This window comes from Typha latifolia, chromosome 7, assembly GCF_019914945.1.
Source record: "Typha latifolia isolate L0001 chromosome 7, TyphaL0001v2, whole genome shotgun sequence".
Lineage (NCBI taxonomy): Eukaryota > Viridiplantae > Streptophyta > Magnoliopsida > Poales > Typhaceae > Typha > Typha latifolia.
This window is the reverse complement of record NC_133092.1, coordinates 12,132,391-12,160,222: the sequence shown is the minus strand read 5'-3', so window position 1 is coordinate 12,160,222 and position 27,832 is coordinate 12,132,391. Positions and strand designations below refer to the sequence as shown.

The 27,832-nt window shown below is 34.2% G+C and overlaps 1 protein-coding gene across 3 annotated transcripts; it reads left to right on the top strand.

Moving 5' to 3' along the window:
* The first annotated feature begins 1,320 nt into the window (after nucleotides 1-1,320).
* On the top strand, nucleotides 1,321-26,880 carry LOC140793004 (histone-lysine N-methyltransferase, H3 lysine-9 specific SUVH4). Of its 3 annotated transcripts, XM_073144311.1 has the most exons (17): nucleotides 1,321-1,507; nucleotides 1,975-2,049; nucleotides 3,726-4,268; nucleotides 4,829-4,879; nucleotides 5,680-5,748; nucleotides 6,078-6,132; nucleotides 7,529-7,638; nucleotides 9,206-9,385; nucleotides 12,271-12,369; nucleotides 13,164-13,262; nucleotides 15,573-15,622; nucleotides 15,873-15,961; nucleotides 20,473-20,632; nucleotides 21,977-22,082; nucleotides 22,190-22,372; nucleotides 23,503-23,712; nucleotides 26,506-26,880. In XM_073144311.1, exons 2-17 carry the CDS (start codon nucleotides 1,975-1,977, stop codon nucleotides 26,617-26,619), a joined length of 2,193 nt encoding a protein of 730 aa, XP_073000412.1. In that variant the 5' UTR covers nucleotides 1,321-1,507; the 3' UTR covers nucleotides 26,620-26,880. The 3 variants fall into 3 exon arrangements, with proteins under 3 accessions (XP_073000412.1, XP_073000414.1, XP_073000413.1); XM_073144313.1 differs by lacking the exon at nucleotides 3,726-4,268 and having other exon boundaries at nucleotides 1,322-1,507; XM_073144312.1 differs by lacking the exons at nucleotides 1,321-1,507; nucleotides 1,975-2,049 and adding an exon at nucleotides 2,344-2,377.
* Nucleotides 26,881-27,832: the final 952 nt, after the last annotated feature.

Here is a 27,832-nt window from a genome sequence, read left to right as displayed (position 1 = left end):
ACGATGCCACGAAAATATAAGCTTTTTATGCCATTTGTTTTTTTTTTACAATTCTCTCCAAAAAAAACACTTTATTCAGCACTAGCATTAGGCAACTATAATAACTTTCACTTGTGGAATAAGAATATACTTATAATAATATAAGTCTTCTTATCGGAACATAACAGGTAAATAATTATTTAGATCTATACGCTAAAGTTATTTCACATGTTATAAGAAATTCTCACTTCTCTTCTTATCGTCCACCAATCTCATTCTAAAATTAAAATTAAAATCAAAATTTAGTAAGTAAGTAGGCTAAATTAAACTTTCTGCCATTTAGAATAAGTTTAGGTCCAAACCATTTTACCCCCGGATAAGAACAAATGGCAATGAAACATCATCAAACAGATAACACTTTCATGTCTGTCAATGTTCACTCTTTTTTCCTTTCCTCCCTCCCTCCCCCTCTCTCTCTCTCTTCTCTCTTCCAAAAAAATATCTTGAGAAAAAAATATTTGCATACACTGGTGAAAAAAATTAAATTTTTTGTTTAATATAATTTACTGATATATTTAATATGAGTTTAATCTAGCTAACTTGCATTTATATTTTATAAATTTAATAATAATAGTTGGTTAATATTTGCATAATATATACTCAATTTTCGTTAAACAATTTTTTTTTCTATTTTTTTATGTCACATCAAACTAATAATTACATTCATATTTCAAAATTTCTCTCATCAATCTCTGATTTCTTGCGAAATAAATATATTTCTCTTTAATTTATTTTAGTTTAAATTTGCTAAGTCCACAATAAATTATAGATTATTTATGGACTTATGGACTTTTAATAAAAGTCCGCAATAACTCTTTTTTTTTTCTTAATAAAAGTTTGCCTTCTTAATAGTACTAAAAAATAATATTAAAAAAGTAATATTCAAGTATGAAAATATGTTATTTAATTTTATTTTAGAAATAATATAGCCTTACAATGGGAGATAAGTGATTATTTAGGCTTATAGCAGAAGAAGTTAATTTTATTCGTTGAATGGAGGCTAACTTTTTTCTAATAATGCATGACAACGTAGAGTCAGATACAAAGTGTTCTTGGGTGCTCATAGGAGCTCTTTCCTAGCGTCGCCTGCTGATATTTGCGGAGCTTATCGGCCTTAAATCTTAATATATATATATTTATTTTTTCCCCTTTGTGCATATTATAGCTTTAAAATTCAAAATTTGGTGGCACACCAGTAATTACTTACAAATTTTATGGGTGGTTTTAGAATCTAATCCTTGTACAAACCAAACAGCGAATCGCTGCCCTTCCAATTCCGTACTCGCTCGCTCTCTCTCTCATTTCCCGCTTCCTCTCGCTCTCCTCGAGTATCGAGAAGGTGGGGAAGCCGAACGGTGTATCCTCGCGCTCCTCCTACTTCCAGACGCATTTCTGCTAATATTCTGCTCTTACCCGAACGAATAAACCCTCTTGATCGCTTCTTGCGGCATTTATTCGCCGTTTCGAGGTAAAAAGATACTGGGGGAGTCTAATCCAAGCACTAAATATTGCTGGTTTTCTGCGATTTTGCGGTGTGTAGAACCCTATTTCTTTTGATTCTTCCTACTGTTTTGAACTCTGCCTCTGTTGATCGGATTTGGTGGTTGACGCTTTCCTGTTTTCTTGCTACATTTCCATTATACACCCTAGATCTCGGAAACCCTCGCCTACGGAGGTAAGATATGTGACTTTATTTGTTATGATGTAGATTTGGTGGTTTGTATGAATTTCCGGATAGTTAGATCTCTGTAAGTTTTGATCGGCGTAGGTAGTTTGTTCTTTTGTTTTTCCTGTCTTTTTGCTCTATTTCCTTCATAAACCCTATTATCTGAATGCCTATGTCAAGCCCATGCTTATGGAGGTAAGAGATGTGACTTTGTATATTACGATGCGGATTTCGTCGTTTTTCTAATGTTATTTTGGTTCTTTCATCAGATGGTGGGAGATGTGGGAGAGGGGATTCCAGTTGCTGTGATGAACGTTCCAGTGGCACCGACATGTGTGGAAAAGGTTGCGTCCACTAAAACTAGGTCTTCTATTAAGTATTTCTTGATTCTCCCGTATGTAGTACCTTAGCAATTTTTTTCTTTCATTCCATATTAGTTTGATCTGTGTAGCTCTGGATCAGCTTAGGTAGTTTGTACCTTCCTGCTTTCTTGGTGCAGTTTGTCATAAACCGAGATAGCTGAATTCCGAGTTCTGTCCCTTGTAGAGATTAGGGATTTGATTTTATGTTTTGTCATGTAGATTTGGTAGTCTTATGTAATCAGAAATATGGAAGAGAGAATTTCCACTTGCTTTGATGAACACTCTGATGGTGGCAACAAGTGTGGAAAAGGTTGCGTTCTCTTAACCTACCTTTTCTATTTAGTTGTTCGTTGACTCTAGTGCAGAAAAACCTAGTTTGTCTTACTCCCATCAGTGTTCTAAAAAAGGTTGTGGTGGTCGTCATGACAGATTCACCCTCTAAGCATTATGCAGTTATGCTATAGCCGTAGCGGGTTAGAAAAGCATTTTGGATTGTGGCTGCCACCTTAGTGGGCAGTGGCCTGCCATGGTGGCACATATTACTGCTTTGAGTGCAACCAATAGTAACTAAACAAAATTTTCCTTTTCTTACTTTGTACTATCTTGGATCTTAGTAAAAATATTCAACTGTGTCTGCTAACTAGAATCCAATTTGTGCTTCAAGTTTTTTATCTAAATTTTTTATCTTGTGATAGTAAAATTCTTTTAAAAAATTGTAATTACAATATAAGCTTATCTCAATAATGTTAACCACTTGGAAACTCATGCACTTGGGACTGTAGATGACTGCAAAACTTTCCAACAACCGACACTTCTTTTTTATTCTTTTTCCCTTTCCTTTTGATTGAGATAAATAATATGAACTACTACATTCAAAATTTTATACTCTTATCTTCAAAATTGTGGAAACATTATCCAAAATGCTATTTGCAAATTTTTCCAAATTTTGCACAATATGTTGATCATACCTATCATGTGTTGAATGCTGATAATTTGTCAAATTCCATCCATCTTGCTTTATTATATACTGGCTAGATAGCTTAGGGGAAAAGACATATTTGTAACATTTATGTTTGAGACCTACCTTGGGCTCATGTTACCCACTATGGCGCCTCCATCCACCTCACACCATGAAATCCTTGGACACTACATATCCGCTGCACATTTTTAAGAACATTGATTCCCATAACGTTTGATCTCTGTCTCTCTTGATCAATGCATCCAGTTTGTATTTCACTGTTTGATTGCTTTCATAAGTCCTTGCTTGCAGTGGTAACCCTATGTTGTGTATGGAGAGAATGTGAGAGAAAAGAGAGAAAGGCAAAGAACAAAAGGATGAGAAGAGAAAATGGTCTTGTCTTCTTTTGTTTGGATACAAGAGTGAAAGAACATAAAACTAATTTATTTTTCTTGCTCCATCTCCCTTTTGTCTGCACTTATGAGCAGAAAAATATACATCCTAGGGTCTCTCTCTCCCTTTTTTTTCATGCTTTCTCCCTAAACTCAAATAAAACAGGAGAGAGTTAATTTATCTTCTGATTTCCTCTTCTCTTCTCTTTTGTTCTCTCCAAATGGAAATATGTGATTTTATGCTTCTATGCACATTTATTAATTAGTTGTGATGATCTCTTTTATCAAATTTTTTTTTTCTTGCTTAGATGGTGGCCGATAAGGAAGAGAAGACATTGGCTCCTATGATGGATGCGTCAATGGTACCGATGAGTGTTGAAAATGTTAGTTCTATGGAGATTGCTGTAGGGAGGAGGTGTAGCCCTAGGTACATCGGGAAGGAGCGGCCCAACTTTGCGGAGAAAAATGAAGTGGCAGAGGATTCAATTGGAAGGAGACGGAGCTGTAGAAACATTGGAAAAGAGCGGGTCAGCTATTATGCTAAGAAAGAGGAGTCAACCACCAAGAAGCAAACAACACGGAAGAGGGCAAAAATTGATCCTTTAGAAGGTTTCATCATGCCTCTCTTGTCCTCAGAGTCAGAGCCAGTAACTTCTTCTAGGGTTGAAGAAGCGGTTTCTTACGGTGGAGTGGGAGATGAGCGTACTTCTATAGTAGTTGGGGGAGGTGTTCCAGATGATGGAAATGGACATGGAGTTGAAAACTCACTTATTGCAGCAGTAAAGAGTGCCAAAACCAGGGTGAAAGAAACCCTAAGAGCCTTCAACAGCCACTACCTTCACTTTGTCCAGGTTAAGATATCATGCAATCTTGAACGCCACTTTAGTTTATGTCATGTATGCTTGGGAGGCTTACTTGGCCAAGATAAAGATGGTGTCTACTTTTCCGTCGTGTTTATCACGTATAGGTCCTATCATGGTTTGGCTGGTACATTGATGTTGCACATCACATCTGAAGGAGATTGCTGGATCTTTATAGGGAGCTGTACCATGGAACTCAATAACTTACATATAGATATTTAACTCTCTTGGGCATAAGAAGTGTGCTTTTATGTCATGTCCTTTCAATATAGAGGTTGCTATTTGATGAACTTATATCCCAGAGCAGTGTGCTTTCTAGCTGAACTACATAACTTTCTTTTCAAGGAAGTTAGCTAAACTTATATGTACATATTGTAATATTATTTTATAAGCTGCTTGATATTTGAAACCGCCGGTTGTTTTTAGCATTAGCTCAACTGCCAGCTTTTGTCTTATACTTATAAATCCCTTGCAGTTTACATGGGCTCTATTAATCATCTCTTTTTGTCATGACAAGTTGATCATACTATGTATTTTTATTTTCTATACAGGCGGAACAACGAAGGGTTAAAGAAGCAGAGGCTAGAGCTTTAGAACCTAAGGTGATTATTATTTGGTCTAGTTAGATGATATTACTGTTACTTATTTCATTATCAAATCTTGGCAGTCGAGTGAAAATCACTAGATATTAGAACATAACAGATCATATTTGAGAGAACGAGGATGATCACTTGTTTCATTTGCTAATATGAGTTATCTCTTATGCATGTGGTATTATTTAATGAGATGCAAGTTGCAACATACGAATGTGCAACTTATATTGAGTTGGTCGGTTGCTTAATGTTCTTTCACATTTCTTTGCTTGATGGTCTTTATCTTTTGAACCTATGTTTTTCTAGTGTTGCTTGTTATTTTATTGAAGTTTTAATAAAAACATCTAATGAGGGCAAGAAACCCACCACTTTTCTACCGGGAGCCTTGAATCTATAAATGAGTTATACTACTCACTGAAAATACAACACTGTTGTTATGTCGACATATTTTACATGCTTGTTTATGATTGATATCCTGTAAGAAGTTGTATGCTTTCAATAAGTGTATTGTTTGCTTGTCCCACTTGCACGCATCTTTCTAGAAGTGTAAGGTAAGAACTTGCAGTTTCCTGCATAAGTTCATTTGGTACTATTCAAAGTTCTGTGAAATATAACATCTGTGACATTATTCATACAGTTGAATTAGATTTGCAGTTTGGTTCTGAAGAATCATTCACAAATTTGATGACATGTTTAATCTGTGTTTCTATTTTTACATACAGTAAGATACTTCTAATCTAGTTGAGTTCTAGATACATCCTATGGTTCTTATTATTTTTTGTTAACATCTTTGTGGTTCTGCTTTATAGGAAGAAGGCTCTTGTGAAGAGAACTTTAAACGAAAATCAAGACGTCCTGATCTTAAAGCAATCTCACAGGCATGACTTTATTTTCTCTCCAAGTGTTAATTAAGTCTGGTGCAAAATTTCAGTTAGTTTCTTTGTTTTATCTCTCTACTTTAATTTAGATCAACATGCTGGAAATTATTTTACTGTCTTCTGTAGCATAGATGTATATATAGTTTTGGGTCTTTTAAATAGTTTTTCTATTAAGTTGCATTACTTGTTCCAAGCTACAACTTTATGCATGGTAATTGTTGGATGGACTTTGTTGCTTCTAAAACCATTTGATTTTCTGGTTGGTTTTTTTGGTGCTTCTTTTCTCACACAACCCTTTCTTTTAATTGGGTGAACTTTCCCTGCTTCAGATGCTTGAAAGCAAAACTGTTCTATATCCAGTAAAAAGGATTGGCCATCTTCCAGGTTGGTGTTTCTTCTCGCCACTTTCAGTTATATACTAAAATGTTTTATTTAGTATGTTAAAGCCAATATTTCTCTTAAGAATTTCAGCAAAGTCCATACATGGCTCTGGTGAATAGAACTGATCTCAAATAGTGGGAAGTGGCTCAAGAGATAACAAAAAGATCAAAACTGATTTGGTAGGAAATAGGAGCTAGTGAGATAAGCATGATAGAACTCGAGTTTGATATAGAAAATAAAGTTGGACACGATAAAAGGGATCCACATAACTCAATAGCTCACAAGTAGTTGTAAAGGGATAGGCCTTGATACGGTAAGAAGTTTTGAAAGGGAGTGGGGGATGTCCATGTGCTATCAACATTTGGTTGGGGCTTTGGAGGTAATGAAGGTTATGATTCGGAAATAGGCACAACATGACATGACTTGTGTAACCCATCTAATAAATGGGTCATATACATGTAGCATGATAATACGATAACACAACACAATTAAAACAATCGACTAACTTATACACCACAAAAATGATATCATAGATATGTTCTATAGTCACTTATTGCAACGAGCACAACCGATCTATAAAAATAAGAGGAAAACGACATATCAATGATCAAATAAACCAATCAATATGAATTTAAACAGATAGCTAAAAGCATGTAAAAGAAGACGATTCTACTGACTACTTGCATTTTTAAATGCAAATAAGAGGAAATTAAATTGAATATTCTAGTAAAGACGAATTATTTTTGCACTATAACATGTGTTGGTTGAGATCAAGGTTGAAGTAGCCATCTTCAAGGAGGGGAGACGGATTTGATACGCCAATTGTTTTGATAACGTCCACTGATACTTCATACTGTAGATCCAGGTACAAATTTGCCTAGGAGAAGTTTCCAAATCCGATCTTTCAGTTTGGAGTTTGGCTTGAGGAGCAGCCACAAATCCGCTCCATCTCATTCTCCTTGTTGTTGTTATCACCTTCCTCTCCAGCGTCGAAAATGAGAAGTTGGCTGGAAATGTGGGCATGGCGGAATAAAGAGAAGTGGAGAAAATGAAGAGGAGAAAATGAAAGTAGTGTGATGTATTGAGTATTTGAGACGGGGTAGGTGAGTGTTATAAACCTGAGCACGACCCGATTATTAGTCGGGTTAGGTGGGGTGACCCGTTTATGGCTGGAACCCGATTAGGATTTACCTAAACCCATTTAAAAGCTTGGTTGTTGGGTCGGGTTAATTTTTGGCACCCCTAGTATTAGTTGTTATTGCTGCTGTTTGTAGCAACTACACAAAATAATGTTCCCTTAATTAGATTTCAAATTTTGATTCTCCTTTTATGTGGAAGCTTGCATCGGTAAATGTTGTAGATTTACCAAGTTGGGTGGCTGCGACTTGATTATTGGCAGGTATTGATGTTGGTGACCAATTCTTTTCACGAGCAGAAATGGTGGTTCTAGGTATGCATAGCCATTGGCTGAATGGAATTGATTACATGGGACAAGAATTCAAAAAAATGGTAATGTGTAGGTTAACAATTTGTCGTTCAGCGTCACTAGTTGAACTTGCAATTGTTAATTTGGCAACTGTGTTTCTTTCAGAAGCCAATGCAGTCCATTTTCATATCTATGCAGTTCATGCTTCTAGTTATCATTCTTTGTTGTCGGTCTAGCACTATAGAAATTTAAACCATTTGATTTCAAATCATATGCCACTTATATGTTTTTATGTTTTGCCAATCCAATTTTGAGATGTTTAAAACTATAAATTACTCTTACAGATCATCTTAAATTCTCACTTTTGGTGTAGTTTTTTTTTTCCTGTGCTAGTTATTTAGAATTTGTTAAGGTTTAACTTTCATTTGATTAGTATTACTACAATATGTTATGGGAGCAAAGTAACTTTTAGTGTAATCTAAGTAGCAGGTGTTATTCTCTCAGCTAATTGTTACACAAGGCTGCTACAGTGAACTTGGAGAACACTGTCAAAAAGAGACTCTAGGAGTTGAACAAGGTTGCAGCAAAGTAACCAAACTAGACCAACCATTAAGATATTATACAAAGCTTGAACACCTCATATCAATCATTGATTCTGTGTTCAATTATATAAGAGAAAACAGTTAATTTACAATATTTTGTAGACTTGATTTTCGTGCCATGTCGTATTCAATATTTCATTTTAATTCCCTCCACATTATTTTAACATTTCCTTCCATATCTTGTAAAGCTGCACCTTTGATTCAATACCATTGCTAATTGATTCTTTTTAAAATTTTCCTTTTTTATGCCTTTCTTTTTGCTAAATTACTTCTTTGTGACAGTTGAAAATATTTTTATCGAGAAAAGAAAATCCATATGACAAAATAACCTATCCCATCATTGGGTGACAATTGTGGCGGAAATATTTGGGCTTGATATACCTTATCATAATCCGTTGGAGATGAATGTGTCCATTAGATGGAACCATGGAATAACTATAAATAGATAAGCTCATCTCTATGGCTTCTTGCCTTCAACCCTGCACAACCTCTCGAGTGTCCAATACTCAAAAGAAGTGATGAAACTATGGAGTGTGCAAAAGACTCATGTTCCCTAAATTAGACCCTTATCTATATGACATCTTGCCCCTTACCTGATGCAACTTTGTGGTACATGTTTTGCTCGTTAATTTCCTACTAGAATGTGATTAGAGACATCCTCTTTCCTTTTGTAATTATTGTGAGATCTCACCACTTATTCATGGATGTTCTATTTTTCTAATTGAATGAGGGATATTTCATTGTGCTAAGCGAGATTCAAATTGTTGTATTCTGTTGTCCTTTTTGAAGTTTTCTGTTGCCATGTTCTTAAAAGCTTGGTGTCTATGTTTTTTCTTAGCTGTCTAATTATAGTTTTTTTTCTTTTTAATATGTTACTATTAGCAACACCAGGAAATTCTAGTATATATATATATATTCATGAATTGTGGATTAATAAGTGAATTTTCCCCTCTGATGACATGTTATTCAAGTATCTAGGTCATCTTCTGCTTTAGTATTTGTGGAATGAACTAGGTTGTAATATTTTCTTTATATTTCAATTAAGTAGGAGGAGTACAAGAACTATACATTTCCACTTGCAATATGCATTGTTCTATCTGGAATGTATGAAGATGATTTGGATAATTCTGAAGATATTATTTATACTGGTCAAGGCGGGCATGATTTGCTTGGTAAGAAGCAGCAGATTTGCGATCAAAAGATGGAACGTGGTAACTTGGCTTTAAAGGTTTGTTTGTGGATACTGCTTCTAAATCTTAGTGAAATTATCTCGTGATAATTCATAATTTTAGATTATATTCTTCTGTTTTAATTCATGATGAATTGATTTCATAATCTTTTAAGACTCTTGAACAGATATAAATCAACATAAAAATTGGAGGATGACCTAACGGGAAACAATATGAAGGAAATGTCAAAACTCGAAAAGCCTTCTGTTTGAGACGCTTGCTCCATTTTGTTACTTACATCACCACAACCACCAACTTTGTTTCTAGGAAATATAATTTACCTCAGAAGTTAATCACTAGCCATATGAATGAGATAGAAATTATGCTGAATTATCTCACCAAAATTTATTTGTCAAGCTTCTTGGCCTAATTTAATGATGAGGTCCCTCTTGCGGCCAATGTAATAGGATCAAAGGATTTATCTTGACTTATTGCTTATACATTTGATGACTAATCCCTATAAGACTAATGTAAGGAGCTTAAACACTACGCTAAAATCAGGACACATGCTAAGAAAATATTGAAGGTAAGACTTAGTTGGATGACACATAGTTAAATCGCTCCAAGTAGTTTGCTGTCTTGTTTATATCAAAGGAATGGATATTGTGTGAATTGGTTTGTCTATATGTTCTTATTCCTCATAATTATGTTAGTAAATTAGTACTTCATATCAATAATCTTACTTGAAATGCTAATATGTAGTAGAAATGCAAGATATAGAAGCACATCACAATTCTTACTTCATGATGATGAAATCTAAATAAGTGATCTCACAAGTTACTTTAATCTGTTTGGTTCCTTGGTATGTGGTCACAAGGGAGGCTGTGCTAATGAGGAATCGGCAGTCGGCATGGGCTGTGCCACTAACACAGCCCTGTGCTAGTCGGCGTTGCATGCCTAACCGTGCGGCTCTGCATAGGTCGGGTGCCGCTCGAATGCCACTAACCCATTAAGGGTTAGTCAAAGAGACACATTAAGGTCTCTTTGGGTCTTTGACAGCCACTTTACTAAAATAAGGTTGAAGTGAGAAGGAGAAAGAGAGGAGATTAAGGAGGAATACGAGATTTCTTCTTGAAATCCCATTTTATTTTTTAAGTTAATTTTTCTCATTCTCTTAACTATTTTCTTTGTTTTACATTTTAAAGACTAATTTTGCATGTACAAATGTTAAATCTAGCTTAACTTTACTAGATCTATTATTTATAAGGGTCTTTCTAAATAGATATAGTATTGGTGCTATATCTATGAAAAATATTTTTTAAATTGTAGGGATCAAAGGGTAAATATAATTTCCCACACAATTTTACCCAAAATTTTTAAAAGTCCAAAATTAATATATCAAATTCTTTCAAATTGAGTCAAATTTGGTATATAAACATTAAATTAATGAGATATTGTCCCCATCATTCTATATTCAACTTAGTTTTAATTATTGAACTATTGTCAATTTGTTAATGTATTCAATTATATTATGTGTTAAATCATCTCTTTATTTGACTATTGCTATATCTTTAGTAAAATTGGTCATTTACATTATTACTCAAGGATAAAGGCTTTAATATATATATATATTCAAACAAAAAAACTTGTATCAAACGGCTCTTTAGAGAAACGTTCTAAAATTTATATTAGAGGCATGCCAAAAGCATGCTAAGTGTGGGCCATAAGCACATATCATGCCGACCTGGTATCGATATGGCATGTGTCTTCAGCACGGCAAGCCTTGCATGGTTCTAGCACCGGATCGACTATTGTTGCTTGTTCATTTGTGCCCACACTCACAGTGCTTCATGTATCTACCACTTTCATTTCCTATACTTCTACTGAAATTTATTCCTTTAAAGAATATGTGTCCTTTTTCAGGTACTTTTCATTATCTGATCTGTAACTTCAATTATTATTGTTTGATGTGGTCTCTAATCCTATTTGAGATGTATGACAGAAAATAGTATCTAATATTTCTCTAGCTTTGCTTTAGTTACGATAAATTTTATGACCACTTCATTATTTTCTTTCTATCCATTGGTGAAAGTAAAACATTCTTTTGTAGGCTACTATTTAGTTTTGTACTTGTATCATTAATATATTTCTTTGTCAATCTCTTTACTAGTATTTCAAGGTTATCCAGATTTTTCTTTTCTTTTCTTACAATAAATTTATGTGAAGTCCTTTTCCATTCATCATGCCTCAACTTTTTAGTTTTTGTGTAGCTAATCGTATTCTAAGGGCCTAACCTAAATTTTCCATATTGCGTTAGCTTTTCACTCACACTCATTCATGTGGTGCAAGAACTATAAATACACTAGCATGCGTGAGTTGAGGAGTGACGTCTTATGCTTTGCCTGTCATATGAGGATAATTGCTCAAAAGCGTTAAGTTTATATACTGCGTTTCTCTTTTTTCTCCACTGGATTAGCTTTCTTCTCCTTTTCTCCTTTTGTGATAAGAAGCCTATATGTATGAGTTCCTCTAGTTGACATGGAGCTTCTCCCTTAGTCAACACATCATGGTAGTTTAAGCTCACTAGCTGAAAAAATTTGCTATATTTCAGCTTGTTATCTGTTGCAGATGTTGAAGATATTTTTTGCTGTTATATCTTCCTGGCCATTTATCTTTTAACATCATAATAACCAGTGGTTTCTCATAGCTGTTGTATGCTTGTTCTATTATCTGCTAAACATTAAGATTGTATTTACCAGTTTCTGTTGAGAATGGAGTTTGACTCGTCTTCTGGTTCCTCTGGAAGCTGATATTACCTACCCTATGTTCACAATCATATGCACTTAGCTATAAATTGTTGGCATATTTTTTTGTTATATTCCTTTAATTTTTTTTTTCCTTTTGCGAGTCTCATTCTCGTGGACTCTTGACATTTGCTATGCAGAATAGCAAGGAAAATTATGTTCCTGTACGTGTAATTCGTGGACATGTATCTCCAAGCAGTTATTGTGGAAGAGTTTATACCTATGATGGCTTATACAAGGTTATTATAGAGACCATGTTAAATCCTTAGTTCACATTCCATTATGTTCAGAAATTTTGCATTATATATTGATATCCAATAGAATAATTGTCAAATAGCTTTTACTTACGATGATTTAGACATGCATATGACAGACAATGTATGATATTATTACTTTCACTTGGATTGATTTTTTGATAATTTTCTTTATGTACCGGCACATCACTGATGTATTTCAGCATGCGGTGGTCAACATAGTTGTAGAACATCTGAGTTATTAGTTCTTTGAAGTGATATTGTCGCCAAGCACTCTAGTAGTTTGACACCAATTATGGAGCATCTATTGATTTGCAATATGGAAGCGAGTAAGATTGTTTAATGTTTTGATTTTTCTTTACTTGTCAATTGCAGACTAGATATATCTGGAGGTTGCCCTCGATTACATACAATTGCTATCATTTTCTTATTTAGTGGGTTGAACCTCTGCGTTCAAATTTATAATATATTAATAGTTTCTGGCTGGTAGATTTCAACTGGCCTAGTCTTGAAAGATGAGTTACGATATGGATTTATGGCAAATGAAATTTCCAGAATTTGATTTGGTTAAACAATTAGGAACATTCTTTCAGAAAGTATCTTCTCTCTTTATTCATAAGTTGTTAGAAAATGAAAAAAAGGCTGTTTATCTATAGAGATGGACAATCACAAAATTTAAATTTTCTGTCCTTTTTTAGCTTAAAATGTGCTGCACGTTGTCTTGTCATTTATTGATTCGATCTGAGCTATGGGTTCACATATCTCTTCTGCATCAATAGGTGGAAGATTATTGGCCAGAGAAAGGTTTAAGTGGATTTACTGTATACAGGTATAGATTAAAGCGGCTTGATGGGCAAAGAAGTTTGACGACAACCCAGGTTTACTAATTTTTAAACATTATAAATTTATTTCTTTTATTATTGTAATTTTATTTGTTTCTTTTTCCTTTGGTGATCTAAGTTGGCTATGGGTAAAAGATGAACTTAATATCTTTCTTCGCGATGATCAATTATAGGTTTAACAAAATTGTAGTTATATATATATATATAATGATACCAAAATAAGATTTTCAAAATTTTCATTTTTGCATAATGAGAGTGATGAATAGGAGATAACAAAACATTAAGTGTATATTTTCATTTATTTTTTTTCGGATGTATTTTTATTAAAAAATTGTTTTGATTTTAGAGTGTCCAATTTGGTTAAAACTCTAAAAAATCTAGGAGATCTTATTGTTAATTTGTTTTAGGATAAGTTTGTTAGGATTTGATTGCTTTTTTTTTAAAAAAAGGGAAAAACAAATGAAAATTTGAGAAATAATCTTTTGTGGAAGATTCCACATTTATCCCTCTTTCCTTCCCCGCCCCCCGCCCCCCCCACGCTTCGTTTATTCCTCTATGTGAGTTTAATTTTCTTTCCCCCATGGCTTGGTTGGTTATCTTCTATCTTTCTTACCTTATGAAAATGGTACTTGGAGGCAGATAAAGAAATTCAGAGAGATTCTATCTTTTCTACTAGGGGTGGATCTAGGTACCTCTTTATCTTTTTCCATATTGTAATGTCTCTTCGTCCCTAGGCAATATCAATTTGGTATCAGAGCAAGTTTAGATCTGATGGATTCAATCATGAAGAAAATTTAGTTTCTAAATATCAAGATTGAGTGCATAATGGTCAAGTTATCTTATGAAGAAAGTTTAAAAAATGCAGATTATGAAGATAAGCTTGAATGAGATTTGCACAACAGAAGTAAATGTTGGGAATTCGATTTTTCATTTAATATTTTTGGTCATATTTTTGATTCCAGAGTGTCTAATTTGGTTAAAACTCGTGAAAGTTTAGGAGATTCGATTGTTAATTTCTTTTAAGGTAAGTTTGTTAGGATTTGATTACTTTTCTTTCAAAAGGAGAAAAAAATAAAAATTTGAGAAATAATCTTTTGTGGAGGATTCCACATTTATCCATCTTCCTTTTCTCCTCGTCTTTTGTGGTGGATTCCACGCTTTATTTGTCCCTTACAATCTATGTGGGTTTAGTTTCTTTCCCCTATTGCTTAGTGGGTTATTTTCTATCTTTTCTATCTTTCTAGTTATGCTAGTATAAAAATGATGCTTGGAGGTAGATAAAGAGATTTACAGAGGCCCTATCTTTCCGCCTTAGGGGTTGATCTAGGTACCTCCTTAGCTTTTTCCGGCTTGTTTTTTGTTCCCTATGCCACTTCAATTTGGTACAAGAGCAAATTCAAATTTAATGGATTCAATCGTGAGGAAAATTTAATTTTCAAATATTAAGATCGAGTGCTTAATGATCAACTTATCTTATGAAGAAATTTCCAACGATGTAGATTATTAAGATAATCTCGAGATGAGATTTTCGCAGCGGAAGTGAACGATATATAAGTCCTATATAAGTCCTTCCATTATATCACTCTATTTATGGTAGTTTCCTCCTTATTTTACTTTAGATTTTGAGAAGAGGTTTAATAGTTTTCACTTTTCTATTACCAAACTATCTTTTTATGGACTTTGATAAATTTATGTGATGACTAATATATGCATCTAGACAAAGTAGGAAGGGGGATATGTTTGATATATGTTTTCACAAGGTTTTCTTAGAGAATGCAAAAGTTTAGTTATTATTGCAATTAGACTTAGTCTAATATAAACATCCAACAAGCCATCACTATAGCTTAGTGGTTTAGTGTTACCAACCATGATGGAAGTCATGAGTTTAATTCCCCCATGAACATTCCAGTTGACATTTGATGAATTTTTCATCGCTATATGCGTATAATTTGAATTTTTTGTGACCCAATTTTTTGGAGGATTAACTTAATTATCCAAGTTATATATTGGGGATGGCTTGTCTTTTGTCTACGCTATATCGCAGGGGTTCATGATTGATTTAAAAAAATATTGAACCATTTACTTCTCATCTTGTTGTGGCATGAAGTAATTTGTCCTCCAGGAAGCCCAGCTTGGAATTTGCATTGCTTGCCCCTAATATTTTTCACTTTAGATTTTTTAGTGTGGACAATTGCTTTTTTATGCCTTTGTCCAAAACTGTTCTGTAGTAAATAAACTCTTATGTTGCATGTCGCCTTCATGATGCACGCATAATATATTAGTCCTCTTATACTATATATGTTCTTATTGATTGTGCCTCTCATTAATTACTTTATTCATTGACAGGTCAAATTTGCTCGGGAACAAGTTCCCAAATCCATTTCTGGCTTGCGTGGGTATGAGCTAAATCTATTTTTCTCAATTACTAGTAGGTCGTCTTTGGTGATTATTTTGTGATGTGTAGTCCTAAGAGGAAAATGTGACCTTTGATGATTCTATCTATGTTTCTATGTTCTAATAGTGTTTTTTGTCACATAGATGCTCTCTTTTCCTTAAATAAGCTTCTTCTTTTTTTATGCTATAGCATTGTGTATTCTAAATTGAGTCTACTTTTTGTAACCCTAAGGCCATTTTGAACTTTTACAGGTTAGTTTGCGACGATATCAGTGGGGGCCAAGAAAAGGTTCCTATTCCTGTCACCAACTTATTTGATAGTCCCCCAGTTGCTCCTTCTGGCAAGTTACAAATTTTAGCTTCTCTACCTTGATGATGTTTTTGAAAGATTTTAATGCAACTCAATATATTAGTTTCCTATTCCTGTCACCCTCAACATGCTCTTTTTTCTTGTATGCTGAGAATGTCTTATGGTTGATCACAAGTATTTGTTTTCCTTACATCAAAATGATGTGCACTAGTATTTTTCAGATGTATTTTTGTTTAAAATTGATTTGATTTTATAGTGGCCAATTTGGTTTTAATGGGTAATCGAGGCGAGTTTAATTTTATAAACTTGTTATCGTACCCAATTACCCATTAAGCTTATTACACTTTCGTCTCCTCTCCGCACCCACTTTTGTGTTATCCCTCTCTCTAAAAAGTTACATGCCCTAGCCCTTCTCTCTCGATGATCGAATAGTGCCACTCCCCCTTCTCGTCGACGAACTAGTCGATGATGACACCGTCGAGAACCAATGACGACATATCTTATCCGTATTATATATATATAATTTATTTATTATCGTATCCTAGACATATCTTCTTGTAAGGTTCCCAGTATCGAGATCGGGATCGGTATTGGCCGTCTAGAAAAACAATTCGTATCGGCCGTATCGGTCTTTCATATCGGATTAGACTATTTTTAATTATATAAAATTCTCAATATTATTTAAAAATACAGAAAAAATGACAAAAAAATAAGAAAACAAAAATTACTCACATATGAAGTCTAAAAACTTTAAAAAATTTATTAGCTTACTCAAAATTTAAAATTTTGATGAATACCGAGCTGATTCTCGTAAATTTCTATAGTCTTCATCATCATAATCACCATAAGTTTGTAAATATTGATGTCTGAGACTTGATGCTTCAAAAAGTGATTCAATCATACTAGTCATATTGTATGGATCTTGTTGTGTGACTTACGTCTGAGGAGGATAATAACTAATATTTGGATCTTGTGCTTGAGGATACTGAGAATACTGAGGATAATAACTAGTATATGGATCTTGTGATGGCTCCAAACAATAAATACTCGATGTACCATAATCATAGGAAACAACATTCTCAATACTCAGTTTCTCTATCTTCAATTCTTATGCCTCTTTGACTTTCCTCAACAAATGTAGATGTAACGATCTCACCACTATATGTATCATTAGGACTATGACTAGTACTAGTAGGTATACTATCTCTTGCTGCTGAACGACTTGAATCAGCCTCTGCCCTTGTCGTGGTCTCTCCTAATGTCTCATTTAACCATGGGTTATCTTTGTCATCTAATAACCTGTCCTCTATTTCTCTGATCCATGGAGTCAACGGGTCTTCTTCATCAAAAACATGATTTAAATTAATCAGTTGTTTATTTTCCCTTTTTCTTCTTAAATTTCTCTCTCAATCTCATATTATAATTACAAAAAACTAACTTTTCCAATCTTTCTATTGTTAATCGGTTGGGTGTTTTTGTGTGGATTAAGGAGAAAGTAGTCTAATATTTTTCATACTGTGATGATGACACTGTTTGACTTTAAATCTTCTTTGCTATTTGCGTCAAATTTGGTGTTTTCTCCCATCCATAGATAGACCACTATTCAGCTAGAGTGTTATGAGATATAGCTGCAGCAACTTTAGCAGTATTGAATTGCCCAACTCTCAATCTATATCTCTCCATCTGAAATAAAAAATATATTATTAGCTTATTGCATACTGATTATATTGAAAGTAAAAACTTGAAACAAATAATAATAAAATTATTTATTTGAATCATTACTCACTTCTTTAGCGCAAAGGATTTGTTTATGAATATCGCGCTCAAGCTTGCTGATTACCTTCCTAACCCCCAACAAGACTTCACTATCATTATTGACATTTTTAGAGAATTGAAATCTTGGATTAAGTAAATATCCTGTAGAAATTTAAAATTTATAAGCATTCAAATTTTTAATATTAATAAATAAAAGTAAATTAGTAAATTAAAACTTAAATAAGAAATCTATCTTAGACTTGTAATCACTGTCTACAAGTCTTAATACTTTAACAATAGGCTCAAATACTGTGGTGATAATTGTAATATTATCCCAAAATACATTTCCAAGAGCCATATTTTTCAAAGTTTCATCAAAAGATTTATCTTTATGTTTTATATTCTTAATTTTTATAGACTACTTATGTGATGTAAACATCCGCATAATATCATTTTTGTAGCGCATGATGCTCTTCAAGGCTAAAAGTAAGTGATAAATCTAGTGACGCCATGTCTGATGATCTCCCTACCACCAGTTATCTGTCTGAGTAAATTAAGAACCCAACTATGATTATATATAAAATTTGTTAACCTCTCGTTTGACCATGTCAATTTTAGGCTATTTTGCAATATCCTGTAATATTAGATCAAGACAATGTGCAGCACATGGCGTCCAATATAAATGAGGTCTTTTTATCATCAGTAAATTTTCAACAGCTTTATAATTTACCCCATTATGGGTAACAACTTGGACTACTCTTTTTTCACCGATTTCTTGTATCACTTCATGCATCAATTGACAAATATAATCTGCATATTTGAAATGAGTAGTAGTGTCCACAGACTTTAAAAAATATTGTACCCATGCCCGAGTACACTATGAAATTAATTATATTTTTTTTCTGTTTTGTGTACTCCACCCATCACACATCAGTGTACAACCAAATTTATTTCAATACCGTTTAAATGTCTTAATATAAGTATGAAGTTCATCTACCTCCGAGTTAAGATATTTAGTAGCAATATCATTTGAACTAGGAGGCGGAACACCAGGCTCTACTGATTGTATAACATTCACCATAGTGTGATAGTAAGTACTATTAATTACACTGAAAGGAATATGGTTGTAAAAGAAAAATTTAGAGATAGCCCTACTAATGTGTTGTTTTGCATTTTTAATTCTTTTGAGAGCTATCTTAATAGAAGTTTGTGTACGACCATTTTTTTTCTAAAGATATGTATCAATTGGTCCAATATTTTCAGATTCCGCTGTAACACCATGAGTCTTGTAGGTAGAACTGCTGCCCCAATATTCTCTCTCTCCTCGTATATTAACTGATCTAGATCTCTGAAAGTTACCACCCGTGCTTCTTCTCATCTCTCTCTTCTCTATGCATATTTCTGCTCTTTTTCATTCCCCTCATGATCTGTCTCTCCTCCTCATCCTCCTCACTTTGCTTACTGCTAACATTATCAATGTGTACAGGATTATGCATTAATTTTTTACGAACCATTGACTCTATTTGTTGTGCAGTTTGTTTATCCTTCTTTTTGCCAATTAAATGAGCCAACAACTGTTTTCTAACTTCCAAGGACACTTGAGTGCAAACTGTTACATTTCTTTGTCTTCCGGTTAAATGTATTTTCAAACAGTTGACACCACCACTCATTTTCTTTCCACACCAGTTGCATTTAACACGTATTTTATCTTGCCCAATAGTGCTGCAATGTTGCCACCCAATGTCGGTATTATATGACTTCTCTTTTGGAGCTATTGATATTTTAACTCTGCAACTAAAAAAATAAACAAAAATCAAAATAAAATATAAAATAATTTAAAATTTATGAGGCATAACTGCATAAACAGCATCAGCTGCAGCCATTGTGTGCTAGGGCCGATCCCGATCTGTTTTGGCTGTTCCCACTTGGGATCGGCCGAAACTGGAAACCATGATTTGTTGTGATTTGAGAATTTGTCGTATTCCTGTATCCATATCATATCATTCGTATCACATATCCGTATTCGTGCTTCATAGCTATTTGACTTGTATCCCATCCATTTTCACCCTTACCCATTTTGCTTAGCTTGTTATGATATTATATTTTTTAGCTCGACCCATTACGCCTGGCCTGAGGCTGATATCTCATTGGTTAGTGGGCAGTGACAGACTATAATATTCTTGCCCGACCCGAAAACGACCCACCCTGCTTCGCCCTGTTCGATAATCACCTCTACTCCCACTCTTAAATCATGCTGTTTTATAGGAACTGTTCACTTTCTTAGAATTTAATTTAAGCTTGTCAGCCATTTCTTGTCACATGGACTTCTCATTGCTTCCGCTATCTACGATGATGGAATATAATTTCCTATTTGAGGTGCATGTGGTGCGAAAAAGACTATGCTTAAGCTACGAGTCCTTAGATGATGCTTTTGGGGTTAATATGATCTGGTTTGGCTTAGTTGCTTGTTTCTTCATATGGCCCGGTGTTGGGCTGAGAATGTCAGAATAAATGTCTGTCTCGGTTTGATCTGACTTTTCCGGACTTAAATAGCAGACCCAGTGGAAGGAAGTTTTGGAGCATATTAAAATTTCTATGTTTATTCGTGGATAGTACCAAAGTATGTGGATTCCTTATATGAAATACAGGAAACCTTTCTGATGATTTGAAATTAATAAAAACCCCATTCACTATTTTTCTTTCGTTTACAATGTTCCGCTCATAGTTGTACAATTAATCATTCATATTATTGATCAAGACATTGTCTTTTATTAATCTCTTTTGTAGGTTTTGTATATTGCAAGTCGCTCCAAGTTCCCAACAATTGGCCAATTCCTGAAAATGTTCTGGGCTGCGATTGCAGAGGAGATTGCTCTAATTCAAGAAGTTGTTCTTGTGCTAAAATTAATGGCTCTGATTTTCCTTATGTTCGTAAGGATGGTGGAAGGTAGACATTGCTTTTGTTATCCTCCTATAGAATTTCTTGTGCTAGAGTATTTATACCTCATCTGACTTTATCTTTTGTTGTGATGTTCTTCTGGCTAGAATATTAACACATGGCACCTTGTCTGACTTAGTTTCTTTATCTTCCATTTTGATGTCCTTTTGGCAAGAATATTAAAACATGGTACCTTGTCCAACAATTGGATTTATCTAGTATTTTCGTATGCTCTGCCAATATGAGTGTTGCCTTGTATTTACTCATTGGTTGTTGCTGATACCACTTGACACGACGTAAGTCTTTTGGATAGACAAAATTCAGGTGGCACTTAACTTTCAATTTGCAAAATTAAGCCAACTGTTCTTTGCAAGTAGAAATGCATAATTGATATGGGATAGAGAGAGACAAGCGAAAGCACACTAATTGCACTAGAAATATTGCTCTTCTATTGATTGAAATGCAAGGGAATGGATGGTGCCAAGGAATTCTCAAGCTCTAGGGAGCAATGGAGGAGAGGGATGTGGAGAGAAGAGGAAGGTGGACTACGGTTGGGTCACCTGGATGTCTGGTGGGGCTTTAGGCCCCTCGATCAGAGCTTATCCAAAAGAAATGCAAGTTCATGCTGCTCCAAAAAATTCAGGCCAAGTACAGGCTGGCCACCGCATTGCCGGATTTTTTAGCAACCCTAACTTCAGAGGGGCATCCCTAGGTTATTGGTACTACACCAATTTCATCTTGAGTCACCTTCTCTTACTAGGCCATTCTATGGTTTATGCTAGACATGTCTTGACATTATATATGAAAGTTTGTTGAAGTTACTTATACTTTTGAATGACTTGCATATAAGTTGGAACATAAGGTCATATTTTGTCCCGGATACTTTTGAGTGCTGAAAAAGAAAATTTTAGCTGTTCGATCTGAGTAAGAAAATTGCTAATCCTTTTAATTATGAGATTAACTTGATACTCATAGATGTCGCCTGTTAACTCATCATTTTGGATCTTGTTGATCTGGAAACACAAGCCAGTGTTTCCTCCAGTATATCCATTTGAACATTGGGTCATATTTTGTCCCAGATACTTTTTGAGTGCTCAAACAATTAGCTGCTTGATCTGAGCAAGAAAATTGCTAATCCTTTTAACCATGAGGTTAACTTGGTAGTCATGGATGTTGCCTGTTAACTCATTATTTTGGATCTTGTTGATCTGGAAACACCTATCTTAAGTCAGTGTTTCTTCCAGTATATCCGTTTGTTGTTTGGCATGGCTTAATTTTATTGTTTGTTGCTTTAATAATCTACTGAAAATCTTTTCTACCTGTAAATCTCAATGCAATTAAATTTTCCTCTAGATTGGTGGAAGCGAAGTCTATTGTTTTTGAGTGCGGTGTGAATTGTGGATGTGATCTTAACTGCATAAATAGAACATCACAGCAAGGTCTGAAGTACCGTCTTGAGGTTAGAAATTTCTTTTTATCTGACCATGGCTATCAACATTATAATCCATCCTTTTCTGTTCAGTGACAAGTAAGGCATGTTCTGTTTATAACTGCACGCCACTACAGGTATTCAAGACGGCAAAAAAAGGTTGGGGTGTTAAGTCATGGGACACTATACCAGCTGGTGCTCCTATTTGTGAATATACTGGAAACCTTAGAAGAACCGATGAGATTGACAGTGCTCTTGATAACAACTATATCTTCGATATAGACTGTCTCCAAACTATGAAAGGCCTAGATGGAAGGGAGGTACTATAATCTTGTCTCATAAGCTTTATGGTTTTCTCTTTTCTGAACTGAGCAAGTGAGGAATTGCATGGTTGGAAGTTTCGGTTTCAGCATGTGAAAAACGAAATGTTTCAGAGTTTCGTTCAGTATCAGAGTTTTGGATCAGTTGTTTTGTTTCTTCAGATTTGCTCATTTTATAATAAATAAGAAACGAAAAGACGTAGAAAATTCTAGAAAAAAAAAGAAAATATCCTCAAAAAATATATAAGAAACCAAAGAAATATTAAAAGCAGCATAGAAGGTATTGGAAATCCAATAACAGAAAAAAGAAGATAAACATGCACTGAACATTTCTAAAAACAATATTAAAAATATTGGAATGGCAAAAAAAGTAATAACAGTTGCTTTAGGAAATCCAATAACAGATGTGAAGGTGTAGGAAATTCAACAAGAAAGAAGATAAATAAATGTGGAAAATTATAAGACAGGAAAAAAATAAAAAAATGTACAGAACCTTAAAAATCAACGATAGTAGATATAGGAAATCAACAGAATAAGAAGAGATAATGAATTCTCTCGCTGAAGGAAGTTGATCGAAACCGAGAAGCGACGTGGTTGCTAAACAAGTTCGATTAGTCCCCAACTGCATACACGTGGAAGAAAGGCTGAGACAAGGTTGTCAGAGGAGATTGTCATCAATCGGAACTGAAAGAGGTAAATCGGAGCCTCTAGGTTCATGTTGTGAGAGAAAGAACCGAGATAAAGACAGTCAAAAGAGGAGGTGGTTGATAGGAGTCGGAGGAGGCCGATTAGATCCTCGAGTGAATGCACGTGGGAAGAGCATCTTGGACGTTGAAGGCTGATTGGAGCCTCGAGCGAGAAAAATGCTATTCATGGGCAATTTTTACTCATTTAAGGGTTTCAGGCTTCTTTCCTGATCGAACCTGGTCGAAATTGATCTATTTTGGCCGAGTTTTTAAGCCATGAGGAATTGTAGTCCAGTACCAGGAATATTATTGTGGGAAATAATTGATATTATAATTTAAACAAAATGGTCATTTGAGTTTTTAGAAGTTGTTCATGATATAATCTGAATCTTCACAGATGTCTTGAAACTATTGTAGTTCTGTAATGTTTGTTTCATTTTGCAGAAGCGCCCTGGAGATATCTCCTTTCTCGGCAACTCAGAATCTGATGTGCCAGAGTACTGCATTGATGCTGGTGCAGTTGGTAATATTGCTCGATTCATTAATCACAGCTGTCAGCCAAATCTTTTTGTCCAATGCATCCTCAGCTCGCATCGAGACTTCAAATTAGCCAAAGTTATGTTGTTTGCTGCAGACACTATACCCCCTTTGCAGGTGAGTTTTCTCCTAAATTGGTATCTGTATGTATTCTTGTTAAGTTTCTTCAGAAATTTTCATCTCATACCTCCTTTTCAAAAATTACATTCGAAACATTGTACTTACTATTTGACAATTTGAGCCATATATTTTTGAATTTTTGCCCAAAAGACATTCTAGTTGGTCTGTCGGATGCCTTTAACCATTGGTTTGCTTTGGTTTAACCATTTGAGTCAACTATGTTTGGCTGCACACCGATGTGTTCTCACATAACTACTAAAAAACAAAGAACACTAGACGAAGGGAGTGATTGCAAGGAAGGGCTGTAGGTTGTGAAAAATCTGGTCAGCAATAACAATGATGTTTCTGTTTGGAATTAAAAGCTACCGCTTTTCAATTTGGATGGTGGGCGAAGATTTGATGGTGGCCTAAGAATGAGAAAACATGCCAATATGAAAAAAAGGTAAGGAGATACGTAGATTTATCCCTAAGGAGAAAATATAAGGTCTCTACGAATCTCTTTATCTACCTTCATGTACCATTTTTGTACTAACATGACTAGATAGATGGGAAAGATAGAAATAACTGAACAAGCCATGGGGGAAAGAAAATCAAACCCATATAAATTGTAGGGGACAAAGGAAGCGTGAAATGCACAATAAAAGAGAGAACGGGTTAGGAGAAAAGGGAAGAGAATGGGAAGAGGGATAAATATGGAATCCTCTACAAAAGTAATATATCTCAAAATTTCATCCTTTTTTGTTCTTTCTCGAAATTCCTATCATATCCATCTATAGAGATGAGGAAATTAATCAAATCACAAATTAATCTTATTCAGATCTTTTCTAGTCTAATATATAAATAAACTTTATCAAATCTTAACAAACATATCTCAAAACAAACTGACAACTAAATCTCCTAAATTTTTAATCAAATTAGACAATCTAATCTAATCTAATATTTTAGATAAAAATACATCCAAAAATAAAAAATAAATGAAAACCTAATTTCCAAAAAGATTTTTGGGAAATGAGGGATAAAAATAAATTTCAGTGATCAAATAAAAAAGAATAGAGGATGGTAGTAGAAGAAACTTCAATAATCAAGTGAATTTTTTTTTGAAATCAACAGGATATGTTGATACCTTTATGTTAGAACTTTGGGTTATAGATTATCAAGAATAAATATGCACCAAACTTGAAAACATAGGGTTTGATTAGTTAACAGTAGAAATATAGGGGGTCTGAACTTACCAATTAAAGGTGACCTATGAAATCATAATTTCCAAAGTTTCTCTTAGAATTGCTCTTACAGAAACTAGAATAGAAAAACTGATAGTATGAGATGAATATGCTGGTGGCAGAATTTTGAAAGCTGTAGTTGGAATAACTCACAAGTGACGAGGAAGTTAAAATTTGTGTACAATGAGGGTTGAATGATCCTACTAATAAAGAGAGTTGATGATGTAAATGGAGCCATTGAATATGAAAGGAAATTAAAATGTAAAACAGGATTTTGTGTTTTGTTAGTTCAGCCAACTTTTAGTTACGAATTTGGTAAAAGAGGTCCATCATGAGGGTTGACGAAATACTAGCTAAATAGAATTTTCCTACTAAAAGATTATATAAATTAACTTGTAAAGATTGGAAAGTTAGGTTAATAAAGTAGAGCGTTTCCATTTTAAGAGTAGATGGTGGAGACTGATAGGGTAGGAGGTAGATGAATTGCTAAGTAATAAAAGAAACAAATGTGAGCTAAGGAAACAAATATATAGGACATGATTCTTTGAGAAAGTTAAAATTAAGAACGGCATGGATCCTCAACTGAACATGTAAACGTAGCAAATCTTAATGAAAAGTAGAATGATCATGACTCTTGATTGTATGGAGGTTTGAGGTAATTAGGTAGTTTGGTGATACCATATCGATTTTGTTGTCTTGTATATTAACATGAGAAAAATACTAAATGGATGCCATGTGAATGAACACAAGTGCCAGTATGTTGAAGGTAGGGAATATGTAAAATTCTATGAATTTTCTCAAATTAAATTACACATTTGGAACTCTTTAAGATAGTAGATTACTAGGTTAATATGTGTAGGGATTTATATATTAGGTTGTTTTATGCTATCTAATTTGTGGACAAAAGCGACCTATTAGTAAGATGATATATGTGGAAGCAAAAGAGAAGCAGAGAAAATGTTTGTAGTATTGATGAATTTAAATGAAAAAATGTGATATTATATGAAATTAATCGAATTTTAGAGAAGACAGAGGTATGCTTTTTTATAAATTTTTTGATATTGTTGAAGTGAAAAGGAACTACAACTAGTGGTGGGGGTTATTCGGGGAGAGATGAATGATGTTCAACATTAGTAATTTGGTTATATTGTCTATTCTTCAAGTCACTGAGGATACCCAAATGAGGTTCTCTGGTATCTGGTTTTCTAATGGGTTGTTTTATTTAATGAATTTAAGGTGCAATTTGGTATATATATTTATATACAACTTTCTAATCAATGAATGTACCTTTTAATATGAAAAACTTCGTCGTGAGATGTGAAAAAGTAAATTGCTTTTGCTCTACAGTTTGGGATAAATGTTCTATAATCCCAGTGGCACAATTTAGAGCTAGAAAAGTGTTTATTTTTAGAAAAGTTGTAACATAAAGTTTCTAGTCCAACTCAAAGAATTTTATTCAACTGACTAAATGTATCAACAGATGATCATTCATTGATAATAAGCATGTTCATCTACTATATAATCTTCAGTTGAAAGAGGTTTTATGCAATTAGTTTTGTGTCATATGCAGGAGCTCACTTATGATTATGGCTATGCTTTGGATAGTGTAGTTGGTCCAGATGGAAATATTGTAAAGATGCCGTGCCACTGTGGAGCTGTCGACTGCAGGAAGCGTCTATACTAAGTGATCAGTTGTTTTTCTTGTTATATTTGAAACTTCTAAATTTTTACTCTCTATAATGGAAGGATGCCATTCAGCTCTTAATTTTGCAAGTGACTCCAAAGGTACCCAAAGGCCTTTGTATTGGTTGTTGAAATGATTCTTGTATTGAAATTTATGTAGCTAGGGAATGCAAATATTCATTAGAAGAATACGATGTACATTGTATAGATAATGTATACGGGAAACCAATTATCAAGGATACCAGCAGCTTTCCAAGCATTACATTTTGGCTTTTCTCTATCATGTAGCCTTTCCTGGGCTAACAATCCATGGGTGCTTGTTATTTTTCTAATACAAAGGATAGATCACACTTGCTTACTTTATTGATGTTTTTATTCTCTTTATTTTTTTTTTATCTTTTTGCATTTGACTTGATATATGACTCTTCAGCTTGTTTCTGTTTCATATGATGCTCGTTTTCAGGTAAACAATTTTGTTTATGACCATGCTGAATTCTCCTTTCACTGCTGATGTTGGAAACCCATGTGACTGGAAGTAAGCTGTATGTTTACCATATGCTCCTCTAGATTACCTTTTTGGTTCTGTTGGAACTTGGTTAGGTTGATAATTGCTCAGCTCTTTGAGCTAAAGCTGATTTGCTTCAATTGGTAGGATTACTTTTACAAAAATTTTTACGTGATATGAGATATGGAGACTGTTTACTTGTACTCATCGACCAGGCGATGAAAAACTCTCTTGTCATATTAGGTAAGACGTTATGCTAAATACTTATCCTGGCTTTTGACAAGTGTGCCCTACTTTAAATTATCAATTGCTGCTAATTCATATCTCTTCTTGGCTCACTTAATTTTCTTAAACAAGTTGGCTTTCATCAAGGGATCTTAATAGTTTTCTTTGTTGCTGCTCATTAGATCCTTTCTTGCATAAACAGGTGCTATCCACATGTTACAGCAATCAAGTTTGGGCCTCATGCACAGCTTTGATCTTGAATGGGGTGGTGCTGCTGGATTTTCTAAAAGGTGGATTAGTTGGATTAATTGCTATATTTTTTCTATGCATCTCTTGAGATATTGATTTAATTGGAGAAATTCAGGTTTGGAAGAATTGGACAAGGTGATCCCAGTCATCCATGTTATTCAAATTGGTTGCAAACCTATTATCTAAATTGATTACCTGGCCTGACGGAAATCTCTTCTGGAGAGAATTGCTCAGA